Source organism: Hyla sarda, chromosome 6 (genome assembly GCF_029499605.1).
Source record: "Hyla sarda isolate aHylSar1 chromosome 6, aHylSar1.hap1, whole genome shotgun sequence".
NCBI lineage: Eukaryota > Metazoa > Chordata > Amphibia > Anura > Hylidae > Hyla > Hyla sarda.
In genome coordinates, this window is record NC_079194.1 from 98,433,526 (window position 1) to 98,452,254 (window position 18,729).

General features: G+C 41.3%; 1 protein-coding gene across 11 annotated transcripts in view; it reads right to left on the reverse strand.

The window, feature by feature from the left end:
• Nucleotides 1-18,729, reverse strand: part of CADPS (calcium dependent secretion activator) — a 560,269-nt gene that overhangs the window by 412,156 nt on the left and 129,384 nt on the right. For all 11 annotated transcript variants that reach the window (XM_056524520.1, XM_056524514.1, XM_056524517.1 and 8 more), the window contains exon 2: nt 3,095-3,208. In XM_056524520.1, coding sequence (XP_056380495.1) covers nt 3,095-3,208 — 114 coding nt within the window. The remainder of the gene's footprint in view (nt 1-3,094; nt 3,209-18,729) is intronic.

Genomic DNA, 18,729 nt, shown 5'->3' on the forward strand with positions numbered 1-18,729 from the left:
AAGAAACCACTGATCGATGATTCTGCCGCTTGACTGCTCATGCCTGGCACTGAGCAGTCATTCGGCGATCGGACAGCAAGGAGGCAGGTAGGGACCCTCCAGCTGTCCTGTAAGCTGTTCGGGATGCCGCGATTTGACCGTGGCTATCCCGAACAGCTCCCTGCGCTAACCGGCATGGTTTCACTTTCATTTTAGACGCGGTGTTCAACTTTGAACGCCGCGTCTAAAGGGTTAATAGCGCGCGGCAGCTATTAGCCACGGGTTCCGACCGTTGTTAGAGGCCGGGCCCAACCCACTATGACGCGGGGCCACGCCAGGTTAATACCCGGTGTTGCCCGGTTTTTCCTTCCATCTATCACAACCTCCTATCTCGACCTCCTATCCCATCCTCCTATCCTGTCCTCCTATATTGTCCTCCTATCCCGTCCTCCTATCCCGACCTCCTATCCCGACCTCCTATCCCGACCTCCTATCCCGTCCTCCTATCCTGGTCCTCCTATCCCGTCCTTATATCCCGACCTCCTATTCCGACCCGTAATATGTGTATCAGGTATTGAAGTATGTCCAGCCGTACAGAAGTTATGTGGGAACATACATTTCCCATTAATTTGCATGGGACTTTTTACAAAAACCCAGACCCTCACAAATGGGGGTAGTTAAGGGTTAAATTAACTATCTTATATTTTAGGTGGACATATAGGTAACATGTGACCAAGTATTATCGAAATATCTCCAGCCGTTTGGAAGTTATGCAGTAACATATATTTCCCATTGACTTGTATGAGACTTTAAACATAAACCCCGCTCCTGGCAAATGGGGATGAGTAAGAGTTAAATCACCTATCCTATGTTTGTTGTTGACATATAAGTAACATGTGTGCCAAGTGTTATGTTAATAACTTTAGCCTTTTGGACGTGATGCTGGAACACACACACACACACACACACATACACATACACACGTTGAGTTTTATATATATATAGATACTAGCTGAGTACCCGGCGCTGCCCGGTTTTTCCTTCCTAATCCTTGTTGGGGAGGAAAATCAACAAAGGAGGAAGCTTTTGACTTCATATCCCGTCCTCATATATTGTCGTCATATCCCAACCTCATCTCCTGTCCTCATATATCAACCTCATATCCCGTCCTCATATCCCGACCTCATATCCCGTCCTCATATCCTGACCTCCTATCCCATCCTCATATCTTGACCGAATATCCCGTCCTCATATCCAGACCTCCTATCTTGACCTCATATCCCGTCCTCATATCCCGACCTCCTATCCTATCCTCCTTTCTCGACCTCATATCCCGACCTCATATCTTGACCTCCTATCCAGACCTCCTATCCCATCCTCCTTTCTCGACCTCATATCCCGACCTCATATCCCATCCTCATATCTCTAACGCTTATCCCGACCTCATATCCCATCCTCATGTTCTAATTTTCTGTCCTCATATCTCAACCTCATGTCCCCTCCTCATATCCCGTCATCATATCCCGACCTCCTATTTCGACCTAATTTCCCGTCCTCCTATCTCGACCTCATATCCCGTCCTCATATCCCATCCTCATATCTCGACTTCCTATCCCGACCTCCTATCCCATCCTCATAGTCCGTCCTCATTTTCTGTCCTCATATCTCAACCTCATCCCCTCCTCATATCCCATCCTCATATCCCGACCTCCTATCTCGACCTCAATTCTCATTCTCCTATCTCGACCTCATATCACGTCCTCATATCCCGACCTCATATCCTGACCTCATATACCTTTCCTCATATGCTGTCCTCATATCTCGTCCTCACATACCGTCTTCATATCCCGACCTCATATACCGTCCTTATATCCCATCCTCATACCCGGTCCTCATATCCCGTCCTCATACCCCGTCCTCATATCCTGTTCTCAGGTGGGACTGATTTGTGATGAAGATATTGTAAGCTGAAAATAGAAGGGGCGTGGTTTTGAGGGACTGGGCGTGATTTGCAAGCCAGAAAGATGCACAAAAAGGGTAGAGAATAAAACAGTGAGCATGTCTTTGTGAGATGGGGTGTGGCTTGCAAGCTGGATTGACACATTCACCAGGAGATGCAGAGCGCAGCTTGTGGAGTAAGGTACTGGAAGTCCCATATACTCGCATGGGACTTGAAACAAAAACCCATCTTTTTTATAAGGGTGTAGGTAAGGGTTAATTTAACTATCATATCATTGTATTTGACATATAAGTAACATATGTACCAGGTATTATTGAAATATCTCCAGCCGTACGGAAGTTATGTGGGAACATACATTTCCTATTGATTTGCATGGGACTTTAAACAAAAACCCCAACCCTCACAAATGGGGGTAGTAAAGCGATAAATAACTATCCTATATTTTAAGTGGACATATGAGTAACATGTGACCAAGTATTATAGAAATATCTCCAGCCATTTTGAAGTCATGCAGTAATGTATATTTCCCATAGACTTGTATGGGACTTTAAACAAAAACCCAGACCATGGCAAATGGTGATGAGTAAGGGTTAAATCGCCTATCCTATGTTTGTTGTTGACATATAAGTAACATGTGTGCCAAGTTTGATGTTAATATCTTTAGTCGTTTGGACGTGATGCTGGAACATACACAAACACATATACACACATTGGGGGACATGTATCAAATAGTTTACACAGTTTTTGTGTGTAAATTCTTGCGCAAATTTTTGCGCAAGCTGTTTTGTTGCGTATTTTTTTGCGTACATTCTGATAGAGCATTTCCTTCTGATGTCCCGATACGGGGTACCTTGGAGTGACATCTGAAGTACGCACGGATTTATTAACTGCGTACTTTTCCTTTACACCCAAAGATTTTCCGCAAGTACCTTTTTTTGAACACAAATATAAGACATCTTGGACTTGACGTAGCAAGATGCTCTAAATCATTTATTCTATTTTTCAAAGAGTGGATTGAGGAGATTACTATATTTGCCCGCAATTTATGAAACTCATTGTGCTTGATTAATAAATTTAGATGATAAATATACATATATATGTGTGAAATATTATGTAATAATTTAATGCAGAAAACAAAACAACCGAATGCCTTACCTCGTAGTAACTCTGCACAGCATTCATGAATGCCTCATCTGCCACAATCTGAGTCTCTCCATTGAAGAAGGCCTGGAAGCGATCCTTCACTGTCTGAAGCTGCTGTTTACTGATCTGTTAAAGACATAAGACACAGAGAGTCACCATACAGAATACAGCATCTAAGATGTTCATGGAGATGACTAAGACGTGTATGTTGCTATTGCATACATTTCTTTTTACAAAATAACAATGCATTTGCATTGACTTAACTTTTTTTAAACTGTAGTTTTTATTAAAGTTTGACATAGGAAACCATACAAATATTGACATAGGAAACCATACAAATAGGAAACGTCATGGGAATAAATATCCCCAAAAGGTCAAAATAACAGACAGCAAAAATAATGATAAGAGAGCAGACCAGACAAGCAAGTCCAGTTCTGAACATAGTTCAAAACACCAATGGTGAAAAACAGTAACAGCAATCAAGGACAACACACAAATGGACCACAATGATGGGAAACACAAAAGGAAAAGAACACTGAGAAGAGAGAGAAGAAGAGATAACAGTAAGAAAGGGGGGTAAGAGAAGAGGTCCGCTCAGGTGAGTACAAGTCAGGGAGGTTGCCTATCAGTGAATCTATCCCATGGATCCCAAACTTTTAAGCATAGCAAACATGATATACCAAACCCGCCTTAGCTGTGATGATGATCTGCATGCCAATCACAATATGGAATTAACTGTTGGGAGCCTGGGTATCAGAAAATTGACAAACGCCCACTGGCCAGAATGTCTGGTTCATTTTATCTGACATCTCAATCCCAATTAGTAATTATTCATATTTTAGATTATGTTGAATGGATTTTTAAAATTAGGAAAAGTCTGTTTTTTTCCCAAGAAACCTCTTTTAAAGGGGTACTTCGCCCCTAGACATCTTATCGCCTATCCAAGGGATAAGATGTCTGATCGTCGGCGATCTCTGTGCAACTGGCTGTGGGTGGCGGAGGCTGTGACGTCACAACCATGCCCCCTTGTGACGTCATGCCATGCCTGCTCAATGCAAGTCTATGGAAACCAAGATCAGTGCTGCAGAGATGGAATTGCATGCCCAAAATTTTGAAAGCATCTGACATTCAATTATCTTAAAAAGGTAATGGACTGTCACATGGCTTGCTATGGCTGAACATATGCATAAAGTTCCCATCACTGATTCCCCTCGTTCCCTTTTTTATTTTTATTTTTTTTAATCAACTGGTGCCAGAAAGTTAAACAGATTTGTAAATTACTTCTATTAAAAAATCTTAATCCTTCCAGTACTTTTTAGCAGCTGAATACTAGAGAGGAAATTCTTTTCTTTTTTCGAACACAGTCCTCTCTGCTGACATCATGACCACAGTGCTCTCTGCTGACATCTCTGTCCATTTTAGGAACTGTCCAGAGCAGCATATGTTTTCTATGGGGATTTTCTCCTACTCTGGAAAGTTCTTAAAATGGACAGAGGTGTCCACCCATTGAAGCAGACAGGCTCCCTGTCATCAGCTGACTAGTGAGTCAGGTCTCGGACGCATTGCAACCTGGGAAAAATCTGAGACAACAGTCATTTTGTATGCTGATAAAAATAAATATTAGGGTGAAAATCACAGAAGAATTGTGAGAAAACCGTCACACACAGGTACAAACACTATATGATGAACTACCCTAACTGTACAGCCCGCGTAGCATAGTAAAAAAAATAATCCTGGAATACCCCTTTAATTACACCACTGCGATGGAAGGCACGGTGTAGGCGACATATCCACTTTAAACAGTTTTGTTCTCTTTTCCCCCATTTACCATTTAGAAGAAAGACTCCTTTAAAAGATTACTGCATTAAGTATTCATGAGTTTCCTGAGCGCTCGCATTTAGAACATTTTGTTTATGTAGATTCTCTCCCTTTATTTACAGCACCTGGTACTTTCTTTTACGAAACATAAGATCAGTGACCACACAAAGGAATGTAAAGCAGGTTCCCAGCCGCTGAACCTCGCATTTTCATATTGAAGACATAAAAATACCAACTATTCTACAATCCGGTTGTAAATATGCATTCATAGCCTTCTCTTAAACCAACATATAAATACTTTAAACTTGTGCTGAAAATGTTCAGATTTGTATTTAGGAAATTGTGCATTTCAAATAAAAATTAGATGGAGAAAAGAATGTTTTCCTACAAGTTAACATGTGTTACAGGAATCAACTTTCTCTTTTATCTTCTGTCTACTAGTTTGTGTGGGGCTATAACTCTTACTACACTGCTCAAAAAATAAAAAAAAGGGAACACTTAAACAACACAATGTAACTCCAAGTCAATCACACTTCTGTGTACATCAGGAGACGTGGATGAGGCCGTAGGAGGGCAACAACCCAGCAGCAGGACCGCTACCTCCGCCTTTGCGCAAGGAGGAACAGGAGGAGCTCTGCCAGAGCCCTGCAAAATGACCTCCATCAGGCCACAAATGTACATGTGTCCACTCAAATGGACAGAAACAGACTCCATAAGGGTGGTATGAGGGCTCGACATCCACAGGTGGGGGTTGTGATTACAGCCCAACACTGTGCAGGACGTTTGGCATTTGCCAGAGAACACCAAGATTGGCAAATTCGCCACTGGCGCCCTGTGCTCTTCACAGATGAAAGCAGGTTCACACTGAGCACATGTGACAGATGTGGCAGTCTGGAGATGCCGTGGAGAACATTTTGCCTGACTGCCATTAGGTACAGAGATAAGATCCTCAGACCCCTTGTGAGACAATATGCTGGTGCGGTTGGCCCTGGGTTCCTCCTAATGCAAGACAATGCTAGACCTCATGTGGTTGGAGTGTGTCAGCAGTAAGGGAGTAAGGCATTGATGCTATGGACTGGCCCGCCCGTTCCCCAGACCTGAATCCGATTGAGCACATCAGGGACATCATATCTCGCTCCATCCACCACAGACTGTCCAGGAGTTGGCGGATGCTTTAGTCCAGGTCTGGGAGGTCACCATCTGCCACCTCATCAGGAGCACGCCCAGACGTTGTAGGGAGGTCATACGGGCACGTAGAGGCCACACACACTACTAAGCCTTATTTTAACTGTATTTGCTGTAATGTCCTCCAGTTTTGTCTTAGCTCCTTTTCTCCTTAGCCCAATACTTCTTAGCCTTGGTTTTGTCTAACTGTGCAGTCATGTTATACTCCAATCTCTATGTCAGTGTAAGACTGGGGTGCTGAGGGTTCATTAATGGAAATAATTCTGGAGGCCCAATTTACAGTTACTGAAGCTGCAAGAAGCTGCAGGCTGATAGAGGAAAAACCGCATGTCTGGTGTAGCTATTACTGGGTGCTGATCCATATTCAATGGTGCAAAAAATGGTGCAAAAAAGATAAATTAATTATTTTAATTAATCTGTATTTTTCTAATCCAAAGTGAACATGGCAGCACTTCCAGAAAAGTTCAATGAAAAGCATAGGACCATGACCAAGTTCCTGTTTCTTCAAGGGAAAAGTGCAAAGCAGGTTCATGATGAAATGTCACAATCTTGGCTGCCAGTGGCCCTTCCAATTCAACAGCAGGGATCAGAGGCGTAACTTTGCTGTCGCCGCGTCCCCGGGGTGTCCCCGACGCTCCCGCAAGGCCTCTGCTTCCCCGACATCCTCATTCTCGTCGCCGCCATCACGTCTTTACGCACGCCGCTCCTATTGGATGACGGGACGGCGTGCACAGTGATGTGATGACGACGATGAAGAGCGCCGATGATGCAGGGGATCCCGAAGAGGACGCTCTGGAGCCCCAAGGACAGGTAAGTGATCGTTAGCGGACCACACGGGGTACCGTAAACGGCTATCCGGTGGCAGCTGAAGCAGTCAGCGCTGCCGGATAGCCGTTTATGCGATGGCCCCGACATACAAAAGCATCGTATGTTGATGCTGCCTTCAACATGCGATGGCCTCTGAGAGGCCATCGCATGTTGAAATTATCGTATGTCGGGGCCATCGTAGGTCGAGGGGTCACTGTACTAATGTGACAGTAACAGCTTCCTAGTCAATTTGTTTTGATTAAGGCTCAATACTTATCAGCAGCCTTAGTTCAGGAGCAGGGCCCAGGGAGCGAGAAGTTGAGCCTACTGCTCGCAATGAAAGGACACAAGTTGCAAAATGACTTCACATCTTGTCATCTTGCCACCTATGCAGCCACAAAACATAGTGACAATGTCTATATTACAACTAGACACAGGGCATAGGGAATGCCATCTAGTTCATTGGCACTACTAAGGGATTCATCTCCCATGTGGGCCAGTCTGAGCCTTTCTTCTGCCCATTCTCCTTGCCAATCTATACATATCAGAAAAGGCTCAGACTACGGACAGTAACATATGATAGTAAAATCAGGCTGCACACAAGGTTTGTTTGTAGTCTGTGACTATGAAGACACGAGATCTTTATAGGAGATGTATATGCAAAATTGAAAAACAATAGGAGATTTTTAATCAAGGCTATTTACACATGTTTTTTTTTATTTATATGTACCTGCTTTGCACTAAACACATGGTTGCAAAGCTGGACAAACCCTTTAAAGTCTATGGACATGTTTGTTTTTTCCTACATGTTTTTAGGGCAAAAATACAATTTCTTTCCAAATTGTCAACTGGACAATTCGTGTGTCACTTTTGTTGGGATTACAGCTAAGTATGTATCACAGGTAACAAATTCCCACTCCTTCTACCTCCTTGCTAGGATCTGACATTTTTATGCCCCTGCAAACCTCTTACTTTGATCCTATTTCAGATCTTAAAACTTGACTTGAGCCGTGCAGAAATTGAAAAACCGAATATGTCACCGGTTACTATGGGGAACAAATGAATCCGTATAGTGAAGTAGATAGAAAGCTTAATGTCGACTGATTAAAAATTGTCCAGAATTTCTTTTTTTTGTTCACACTTTTTGAATGTGTGTCTTAAATAGTTTCCTTATCGGGCCTGGCTGCCTGCTGAAGAACATTTCCATAAATTGCCTAATTTAAGAAACAGATCACAGAATAAGCAGAGAAATCTTCACCCTTTTCCACTGAAAACCTTGTCTCTAATAATTCGTCCTTTAGCCGTCATCACTTTCCTCATTTCCATTTTAAACTAACACTTACAATTAAACCCTCATAACATTATTTGGAAACTGCTAATCAAATCCATTAAATGTAATGAGGTGGCTGTTGAAAATTTCTTATTTAATTTCTATGTAATAAATTGTAGCATTTGCCAAAGTTTTACTTGGGGAATACGTCACTTAATAGAATACTTATAGTTTTTTTTTTTTTTTTATGAGTGATATCCCTTGATCTTGATGATGATCTGGCAGCTCTCCTGACATAACTGCTTCAGCTAATACTTACTTTAAAAAAAAAAAAAAAAGGTAAGTGGACACTGCTTTTCTCTATCGTAAATGTGTAAATGGGGCTTGTACCTACACAGTCTGCAGCTATGTTCACACAGAGTATATTGGGCTATTTTTTGAGTCATAAAATGTTTAACAAAAAGGAAAAAAGGCCCTAAAAAAAGCAGTTTTTTTAAATGACTGCATTCTATAAAGTTTTATATATAAACAACTAGTATGATACATTATTTTATGGCTTTTTTTATGGCTTTTTTGATCGTTCTTTTTTTTTTTTGCACATTTTTGGCTGGTTTGCGTAATAGCACTTTCTTCAGCAAATAAAGATAACCTTATATAACTCAATGCGTCTAAAAGAGTCCAATGAAGCATGCCACAATTTTTCTTTTTTTAGGATGTATAATACAAGCCTTAGTCTATGTTCACATCACAATTTTGCCATATGTTTTTGTTTCAGTTTTTTTTCCTAAACGGTATACAAAAAAAAAAAGACAAAACCATGTGAATTTTGAATTGACTACAATTTTTGAAAAACATATAAGGGTGATATACAGATTTTTATAGTCCATTGCATAGCCAAAAAAACACAAAACCGTGGTTGAAAAAAATGCATCAAAAAACGCAAAACTGCAAAAACTTACACAACCGGATACATTTTGTTGTGTATGTTTTTGTATGGGAAGTCAATGTATCTGGTATGCTATATGGTTGTATACGTGTTTTAAATATAAAATCGTATACGGAAACCATATAGCAAAATCGTGATGTGAATGCACCCTTAGTGGATGATGTTTTTGTTTAGTTAAAGAGACAAAGGAAAGATGATCGGATTTTTGTCTGGTGACCTTACTTGGAAAATGTTCTTGTTCGTCCAAAAATGTTGTGTTTTGTGGTCATGCCTTATGGTCCCATAGCATACAGAAAACCTGCATATACATCATTGGAGGGTGAACTGCTTATGCAACATTAAATTTGTTTCCTGCTATTGCGATAATTTGAAGAGCGTTATGTAATCCCTTTTATTTATAACTTGAAAACAGGAGCTCTGAAGAGAATCTGCATAATTACACAGAAAAACAAACTACATTGCATGAAATCTGATAAGAGAAAAAAAGCAATTCAATCAAATAACTACACAGCTGAGAAAACATAGAATAAAGGGAACAATAAATTGAACTCAATTGCCATTTTGTTCTAAGACTGAGGAACTGAGAGAAAAGTTTACCCCAGAAAAAAAAAAAAAGAAACTTTTTGATTGGTAACCAAGTTTGTAATCAGCTTAATGTTACACATTTGCTGGGTCATATATACAGTAATGATATAGCATTGATGGGATCCTATTGCAGAATCTATTTCATATACCCTCTAATACCAGTTTAAAAAAAAGTATTTGGTAGAAAAAAATCAACAACAAAAAACTATCAAATGGTGACAGAAAAATATACAATTTTCTTTTTAATTCTATTAAAAAAAAAAAAGCAGCCAAATCCTTCCGGGACTTATCAGTTGCTGTATGCCCTGGAGGAAGTCATGTAGTTCTTTCCAGTCAGACACAGTGCTCTCTGCTGCAACTTTTTTCTATGTCAAGAACTGTCTAGAGCAGAGGCAAACCCCCAGAACAAACCTCTCCAGACAGTTCCTGGTATGGACAGGGGTGGCAGAAGAGAGCACAAAGAGAGCACAGTGTTGCATCAGACAGAACTACATGAGATGTGAGATGTATTGTAGTTAAAAAGTAGAGGAAGGCTATTTTTACAAATCAAAGCCATTTACAAATCTGTTTAACTTTCTTGGCACCAGTTTATTTGAAAATAATTTTAATGCTCTTGGACAAGATTAATAGGGTGAACATGTAAAAGACCATCTCTCCATTGAGACTCTACATCATCTTTAGGATTTGACTCTATGCTGTGCAAACCATAGACATATAAGCATCATAGGCAGTACTTTTACATTTAAAAAATTTAACATCTCAGAGAGATGTTAACAGTTTTGATCAGTCAGGGTCACAGCACTTCACTCCCTAGCTAACAGTGATCTCCATCCTGCAGCCTCATTCTAAGTCTTCAATGGACAGAGATCACTGCGAGCTAGGGAGACCAAGACCCTGACCCTGTTAAAGGTTTATTTAAATGACCTGTTTAAATACCCTAAGGTCATTTTGAGCTAATAGAGAGAAGACTCTTATTTGGGATCTCCAGAAATTAATGGAGTGGAGGGTTGCTCAATAGACTCAATTTGCTCAATTTCAATAGACACTGAGTAATGCAAGAGGATATCCGATGGCAGTGCTTGGCTTGCAATGCCAGAAGTTCTGTGCTTTTCCAGTGCCAATACAACATAGAGCTTCCTCTTCCCTACATGTTGGGAGATGACTAAGGCTGGTTTAATAGTTCAGAGTCTTAGCTAAGTCAGTCCCATCTATGTCTTTATCCCCCATGTTGAACAAGGAGGCAGTCTTAGTGGTTAAACTAAATCACACAGTCCCTCTTAAAGGACATCTGCAGCAAAAAACAACTTATCCCCTATCCACAGGATAGGGGATAGGTGTTTGATTGCGGGGGGTCCAAACACTAGGACCCCCCACGATCTCCTGCACAGGGCCACTGCTCTGCTGTGGCTCTCCTGTGCAGGAGGCATGCCGGCCGCAGAGTGAAGTTGCGGCCGACACGCCTCCCCCATGCAGTTCTCTGGGAGAGGTGGAGAGGCAGCGTTCGTGTCTGTACACCTCTCCCATAGGACTGTATGGGGAGGGGCATCAAGGGGGTGTACCGTCGACCTCTGGGAGGTTGATGCTACGAGTATTAGCAGCTCACATAGAGCGGCAATGCGGGCCACGTTTGGGAGATCGCGAGGGGTCCCAGTGGTCGGACCCCCCGCGATCAAACACTTATCCCCTATGAGTTGTTTTTTGCTGCAGATGTCACTTAAGAAAGTTACGGACTTACAGATCAGGGAGGAAACTCTCTGCTGGGTCAGAACAGGACAAGTGCATAAGTGTTTATTCGATTTATTAACAGGAAAAAAGAATAGTTCTAATTGGTACGGGCTTGTGGACAGTGAACAGTGAGAGTGCAGATCGGGCACCAGTGGGGAGATAATCTTAGAAATTTTTAACCATTGTGTTGTAATTTTGTGTACCGTATTTAAAAACAAAATTGAAAATGATAAATTAATGACCCCTGCATGTAAAGTGGTCTACAGAAATGTGGCCTTCAGAAATCACATATTGTAAATAAAAAAGTGAAACAAAAAAAAACGTAAATCACAAAAATCACAAAAAAAAACTAACAAAAAAAGCATATTAGACCAATAAAAGGTTAAAAAAAGATTCAGAAATCTCCTTCTATTATTATTGTCCCAATATCAGCATGGCTGCAGTGGGGCAACTCACATATACATTGCATAGAGAGCGTGTCCGTGCTGCAGTCGGGCCGCTATGACAGCTCTTCATGTTTCCCAAGCAGGGTGCCTTCAGCTGTTGCAAAACAACAACTTCCAGCATGCCCAGACAGCCTTTGGCTGTCTGAGCATGCTGGAAGTTGTAGTTTTGTAACAGCTTTAGGCACTGTGTTTGGAAAACACTGCTATAGGGTGCCCTGTTTGGGGCACAGAGAGTGAAGGATCTGTCATATCTTCAGGTTCATAAGAGGAACTGGAAGGGGCTATAGCTAAAAAGGTGTAACTTTTAGAGTACCATTAAGAAATATAACTTATTCCCTTTAATAAATTTAATAAACAAAAAACTTCAATTTTTCAAAGGTGTCCATAGCCTTTACATTAATTTATTTCACATTTCGCAGACAATAAATATTTTTTTTTCTATTGGTATTTATCTGTACAGAGATTCTCAAGGAGAATTACACACTTTTCCATAAATGTATACTACAACTGACCATTGGGAGTCATCATTTATTTTCAGTAGATAATTCTAAGAAAAAGGGGTTGTGTAGAGTGCTCAAGACCACTTTAATACATCCATATAAGGACATAAATAATTCTTAAGAACCTCTCATGGGGGCCTACCCTTTCCGGGCTACACTATGTACAGAATACATTCCATTGCTAGGGTGAGTGTACTGTATATGTTCATTCCGTTTCCTCTATATTATTTATCGACTATCCCAAATTCATAGTGCCTCAGCAAGTTCTCTTTGTACTGACAGATAATACATAATATAGAGCCTAAATAATAGACACAGGGACTGTGTCTTCGAGTAAACATTCCTGCCATCCTCCTCCTTTGTATTCCGAATGAACGCTGTACACCAGGAGAGGTGCTGAATACAGATCATCTCATTTATGGCACTTTCAAGGCTTTTTTCATTATTTTTTTGGAACATTAGAACTGCAAACAATATAATATCCTGAGGTGGCTGCTCTTTATCTGTCATTGGCACTATCGGCACATTCCCCTCGGATTCATAGAAGCTCTTCAGTCCTGGAAGCATCCTGTGACAGTATGAGAGGTCTCTCTATAGCTCCCATTCTATTGTGTCTGACATTCTTTTTCAGCCATTGGACACTCAAACAATATTATTCCTTCTCCTCCTGGTGTGCACTATTACTAAACCAGCCAACCATAGCCCTCTAGGATTGCCCTGACTATTCACTTTTAACTCAAATCTTTATCTCTAAACTCATAGAGGTGACTAGACAAGCTTCAGTTTTGATACTGGGCAGGAGAACATTTTAAAGTGTCCAAACTATTATTGGATACATACTGTATATGTTCATTGTCCCACTGTGTTATCTGTAATTCCACTACTGTCACCTCTATATTTGCCCTTTTTCTTGTGTGAAGAAGAGGTCAGAAGCAGTCCAGGTCTTCCTCCTGTAGTTAAGGCCTCAAGACCACCCTGGGCCGCATGGAGCCGAAGCCCAGCAAAGTGAGTTGTCGAGGTTTAATTGTCCATATCTTAAGGGAGTACCTCATCCAGTAGCCAAGAGGGCTACACATTTTCTTATTTAGAGTGCAAGTAGTCAAGAAGACTACATATTCTACAATGAGGATAAGTTGTACAAATGCCTCATTGCCATCTAAGACCTGTTGGGCTTCAGGCCAGGCCTAGTCAATACAGTGGCTGAGAGACCTAAACCTCAAGTGCCTGTGCCCAGCTGCTTTAGGCATTGCAGAGTAAACTTAAGTATCAGGATTTCTGCCGGGGAGCCAACCGGTGGGGATGGACCCTCATGGTTAAGCAGAGTGAACTGACTGTGTCTGTGTAAACTTGCTAAGGAGCTAAACAATAGAAAGACAGGGACCCCCATTTCACATTTCAGGGTTATCTCAGGATGCTTCCTAGTTCTAGAGATCTGTTGACAAGGAACTAAAATTTGTTGCTGTCATATTACAAGTGTGTACACTGCTTCTTATTTCAAATGGATCTAGTAAAGAGTAAGACCCTGCCGTCTGTTTGTTTTAACCCTGTGTGTCCAGCTTTATATGCTACACCAACAGTGCACTCCTCTTAGCCTTAGAGCAACCTAAGAAGTACGAGAGATATGAGGGACCTCCTCGTGCCTGTGACAGTGACTGGCTGTGGCATGGCAAGGCCCAGCCATCCCACAGTGGCCTTACCCCTGGGCTTTGTGCCTCTGTATTCATATAAGGAGTGAATTTTCAAAAGCCAGACTGCTAAAGTCTCAGTAGGTTCTTTTCATGGTACATGGTCTTCTGCAGATTCCAGTCAACAAAACAATGATTTACTCCAGTTCACACTGAGACCAAACTCTTGCCAACTATCTACTGTCTAATATGAGAAGGGACAATAGCTCAGAAGTTAAGACGCTATTGCTTACTGCCATCCACGGAAAGTGTCAGCTTTCCATCTGTATAGCCTTCATGTTTCTGTGTCATGTTGATGAGTCTTTTCCTTCCACTGCTACCAGATACATTGTACTGTTGAAGTGTTCCAACCAACAAGCTTAGTCACGTCTAGAAATTCTAGACTGATGTTTCTCGGTATAAATGTATTATACTTCACAATAGATCTATCCGCATAGCTTTCAACAATTCACAAAGAGCAGATGTAACTAACGGGGTTAGGATGGAAGAAAACATACACAAAGCACTTCATACACCACAGGAGCAATGAGATCATCTGCATTATGTACAGTAGAATCATTCAGAGAATAATGGGACTTGTACATTCTGCTTATTAGATATTGCAAAGTTACTAGGGCAGATACATCAGTAATGAGGGGAAAATCATCAACTAGGGCATCAGGGGTCTTCTTAAGGGTGGATTGAACATGTGGACCACTTCCCCGAGTTAGAAGCATTTTTTTTTGCAGGGTTTACAATAAAAGTATAGACCCACTCACATTCCTGTGATTTAGTGGAACCCCCAGCAGTCAGATACTTCTCATTTCAATCTAAGGACAAACTCCTCACGGGTGCATTCACATTAGGGATTCACTCTCCGGAAGCTGAAACAGGTGGGAGAATATAAAAACCGCCTCCTGTCATAGCCCTTCTGGACATGTGCTAGTCAGCTAGTGACTCTGGTTTGGCTTATTTTTCGACCATATTCAATCCTTGAGCCGGATTGAAAACAATGGTCTGCTGAGCAGAAAATGTCAGAAAATGAAATAAAAAGGAACAGGGAACAGGTCTGGCAGGAATATGGCAGAAGGCAGTTTACACCCTAACTTGGCTCCAATGTATTATAACTGTTATGGCTGGTATAGGCCCCAAAACCATTCTTGTCCTTAGATATAAACCATTCTGAATTTACCCATGGGTTAGCCTGTTTACCTAACCTCTATTCTACTACTAGACTAAATACCCCTATGCAAATTTCTAAGAGAAAATTTCAGTTTACCTGAAATCCCATTTAGGACACAAACTGCATGTGTCAGCTTCAATGCAACTACTGTCTGTACATAGCTATAATAGCACACTTGTTTGCTAGTCTTAAAGGGGTACTCCACCCCTAGACATCTTATCCCCTATCCAAAGTTGCAGCACAAGAGGCTCGTGACATCACAGCCACGCCCCCTCAATGCAAAACTATGCACAGGCTGCAGCCGAGTCCTCAGCGGCAGGACCCCCATGATCTCGGCTGCAGCTGGTGCATGGAGGGAACTTTGCTCTGTGCTGGATGACTGGCGATGCCGGGCGGAGGCTCATGACGTCACGTCCATGCCCTGCTTGTGACATCATGTCCCCTCCCATAGGCTTGCATTGAGGGGGCGTGGCTGTGATGTCACAAGCGGGGCGTGACCATGATGTCACGAGCCTCTTGCACTGCACCTGATGCTGTAAACAAACGCCGGGTGCCGCAGGGAGATTGCAGGAGGCCCACCGCTGTGGATAAGATGTCTAGGGGCAGGGTACCCCTTTAAGGTGGCATAAGGAAAAAATTATGCAAAATATATTTGTACATTTGGATTAATATTGCCAAATCCATACTATAGCACTGACTTTGGCATAGGCCCATATAGGTGCCATATTGCTTTGTACAATGCAAGACATGCATGGATTCGTAATATAGCCAAATAAATAAGGCCTAAAAATGAGCATTCCAGTGTAGGTAAAATGCAGCTAGGTAAGATAGTACATGAGTGATGAATAGTCTCATAGACTGCATAGACTCATAGACTCATAGCACTGCAGGAAAACATCCTCTAATAAGCACGGCACAATTAAATATTCACCCGTAACAATGCAATGTTTTTCAGGTTGGTTATATTTCCCTAGAATAGGATTTCTAATAACAATCAAGCGCTTGCAATCTGTTTCGCTCTGTTCTCCTTTTATTAATTGTTTCTCATCTTAGAGTTGCTGCCAATAAACTCGTGTGAGGGATCAATATTCTTCTATAACAGAACCTTGCTGTTGTGCTGGTAGATGAATGCTCTGCAGTCTGAGCTTATATCTCCAGAAGAGGACTATTGTCGATAAAATCTTCTATTTGGGACAATGCACATGATGATTGGGATGTTTTTGTGGGCCATCAATGCTAAGAATTATGTAAATGTCTGTCCTGCAGTAAAATTTAAAGGGGATCTTACAAATTATGTTCCCTTTATTCCCCTCCCTTGTTTTTATTACTGGTGGAGTTTCCTTTCCAAGATATAGTGGGGAGATCATACTACTTTTTGCAGGTAATCCACCAATCCCTGTAATGGTGTGCAGGCTAAAGTCAGTAAGATACCTGCTGACTGCTATCTGACTTCTGACCAGACCCTATGGCCTACATCACCATATCCTTGTTATATGTATATATATATATATATATATATATATATATATATATATATATCTTTCTTGGAAGATTTAGGGAAGAATGAAGTATGTTTACAGCATACTGCCTTGTGCTAAATAATGCCACAGGCAGAGGAGCTGACAGGGAATGAATAGCAGGTGGAGCAACCTCACTGATGCGATAGTCTGCTGTAAAATTAGATGCTCTGTAACATGCGGAATAGGCAAAAATGCTATGGAAGGGGAGTAGGCAGTATAGGAGAACTATAATGAAAGCTTAGGGAAAGAAATGCATTCTGGGAATTGTGACACTGAGCAACTGCTCAACTAGGAAGTAAAACCAGTAAGTATAGGACCAAGACCCCAAAACAAATGGAGAAGAAATGGAAAAGAATTCTATATGCTCCTGCTGCATTTTTATAAATTTTTTTACCTGATGTTGCAGTACCCTTTAAGAGTAGACTCGTCTTTGGTGAACCTAAACATATGTATCAGGACATTACACAAATAGCAATTGACTCCTATATATTTGTCATGTCCAGTATTGATCCAATAATTCAACCCGGGCAGAACTGCTGGCTTTTATAATGTGCTAAACCACTACTTGGAGAACCGTAGCGGCAATGTTTCCAAGCGCTAAGAATTTCTTTTTCATCAGGTTAGGGAAAATCACAATGAGTATATAACAAATGTTTTAAAAGTGATCTGACAATGAGTAATTTTCACTTGGCTTTCCTTGGATAGATGCTATTGTTGTATAAGGCTACAGCGGCGGCCCGGGATGTGACCTGGAGACAGATGCGGGCTGTCCTCACCGTATTATCAAGGCGTCTGGTGATTTCACAGAACAGCAGGTGATGTCATGTAAACATTATCTGCAGACATTATTGTCTGGAGGGACAATCTTACCTGAGACCTGAATTGTATATCCCCGGAGGAATACACTACACTATAGGGAAACATCCCCTGCTGAGAAATCTTTTCTATAGCAACACCTGTTTGCATATTACATAAACTCCGCTTCACGTATCTATCTATTCAATATATATATTCCTGTCAGATAAATAAAGGCAACATGTTCTTAAAGGGATAGTGCACACACATAGAAGGGAGAAAAAAATTGCACCCCTTCTTTTTATTGTTTATAATACTGCATCCCCCATTATCATGGAGTTCCTCATCCCTTTTTACTTTAGTATCTGTACATAAGGGACAGATCCACAACCACATAGGCCATATCAACATCCAAATCTGAGAGAAAAACACCTATGTTTGTTGCTCCATTTATAACATAGACTTGAGGCCTCAATCTGAGGGGGTCCCAGTGGTTGGAGCCACCAGGATCTGACACTTACCCCCATCCTGTGGATAGGTATTAAATAATTTTAAGTCAGAATACCCTTTTATTGTTCCTCTATATATAAGCAAGACTAAATGCACTGTTTATCTTGACTCTATTGGTTCGTGAATACAATAAAGAAGTTACAAAACTCCAATGACGCAGACAGATTTTTTTCCAGCTATTCTTCCACAGTTCCCTCTACCTGTATATCACTATCATTTCCTTCTTTAACTCTATTGATGTGGAAGGATATTAGATCTCATATCGTAAAATCTGTTTACTGGCTGAACTGCTGCTATTTCCCGTGTTCCTCGCTGATCAATGTCGGTATTTTCTACCGTCCTGTTCTAGGAATGGAAAGATACTGCAGAGTGACATAAAAAGAACATCAGCGCCATTAAAGACTGCAGTGAAAGATCGGACCCTATAAACGCTGCTCTCAATTTACTGGTGTGATCTATTCCTTCTGATCTCTAATGGCAATGTTCCTGCTCCCTCCTTGAATATACACTGACGTCACTATTTAGCTGCAAGGTCTGTCATATATTTTTAGTCGAAGTTCAGTGACATACTATTTTTATATGGAAAGTTACCCTTGAGTTGAAAGAGTTTTCTGAAATTAAACCTTGACTGGTGAATCTCGCCGTTCCTCGGCTAAAGTGGACCTGTCACCACATATAAAACGGGTGAATTCA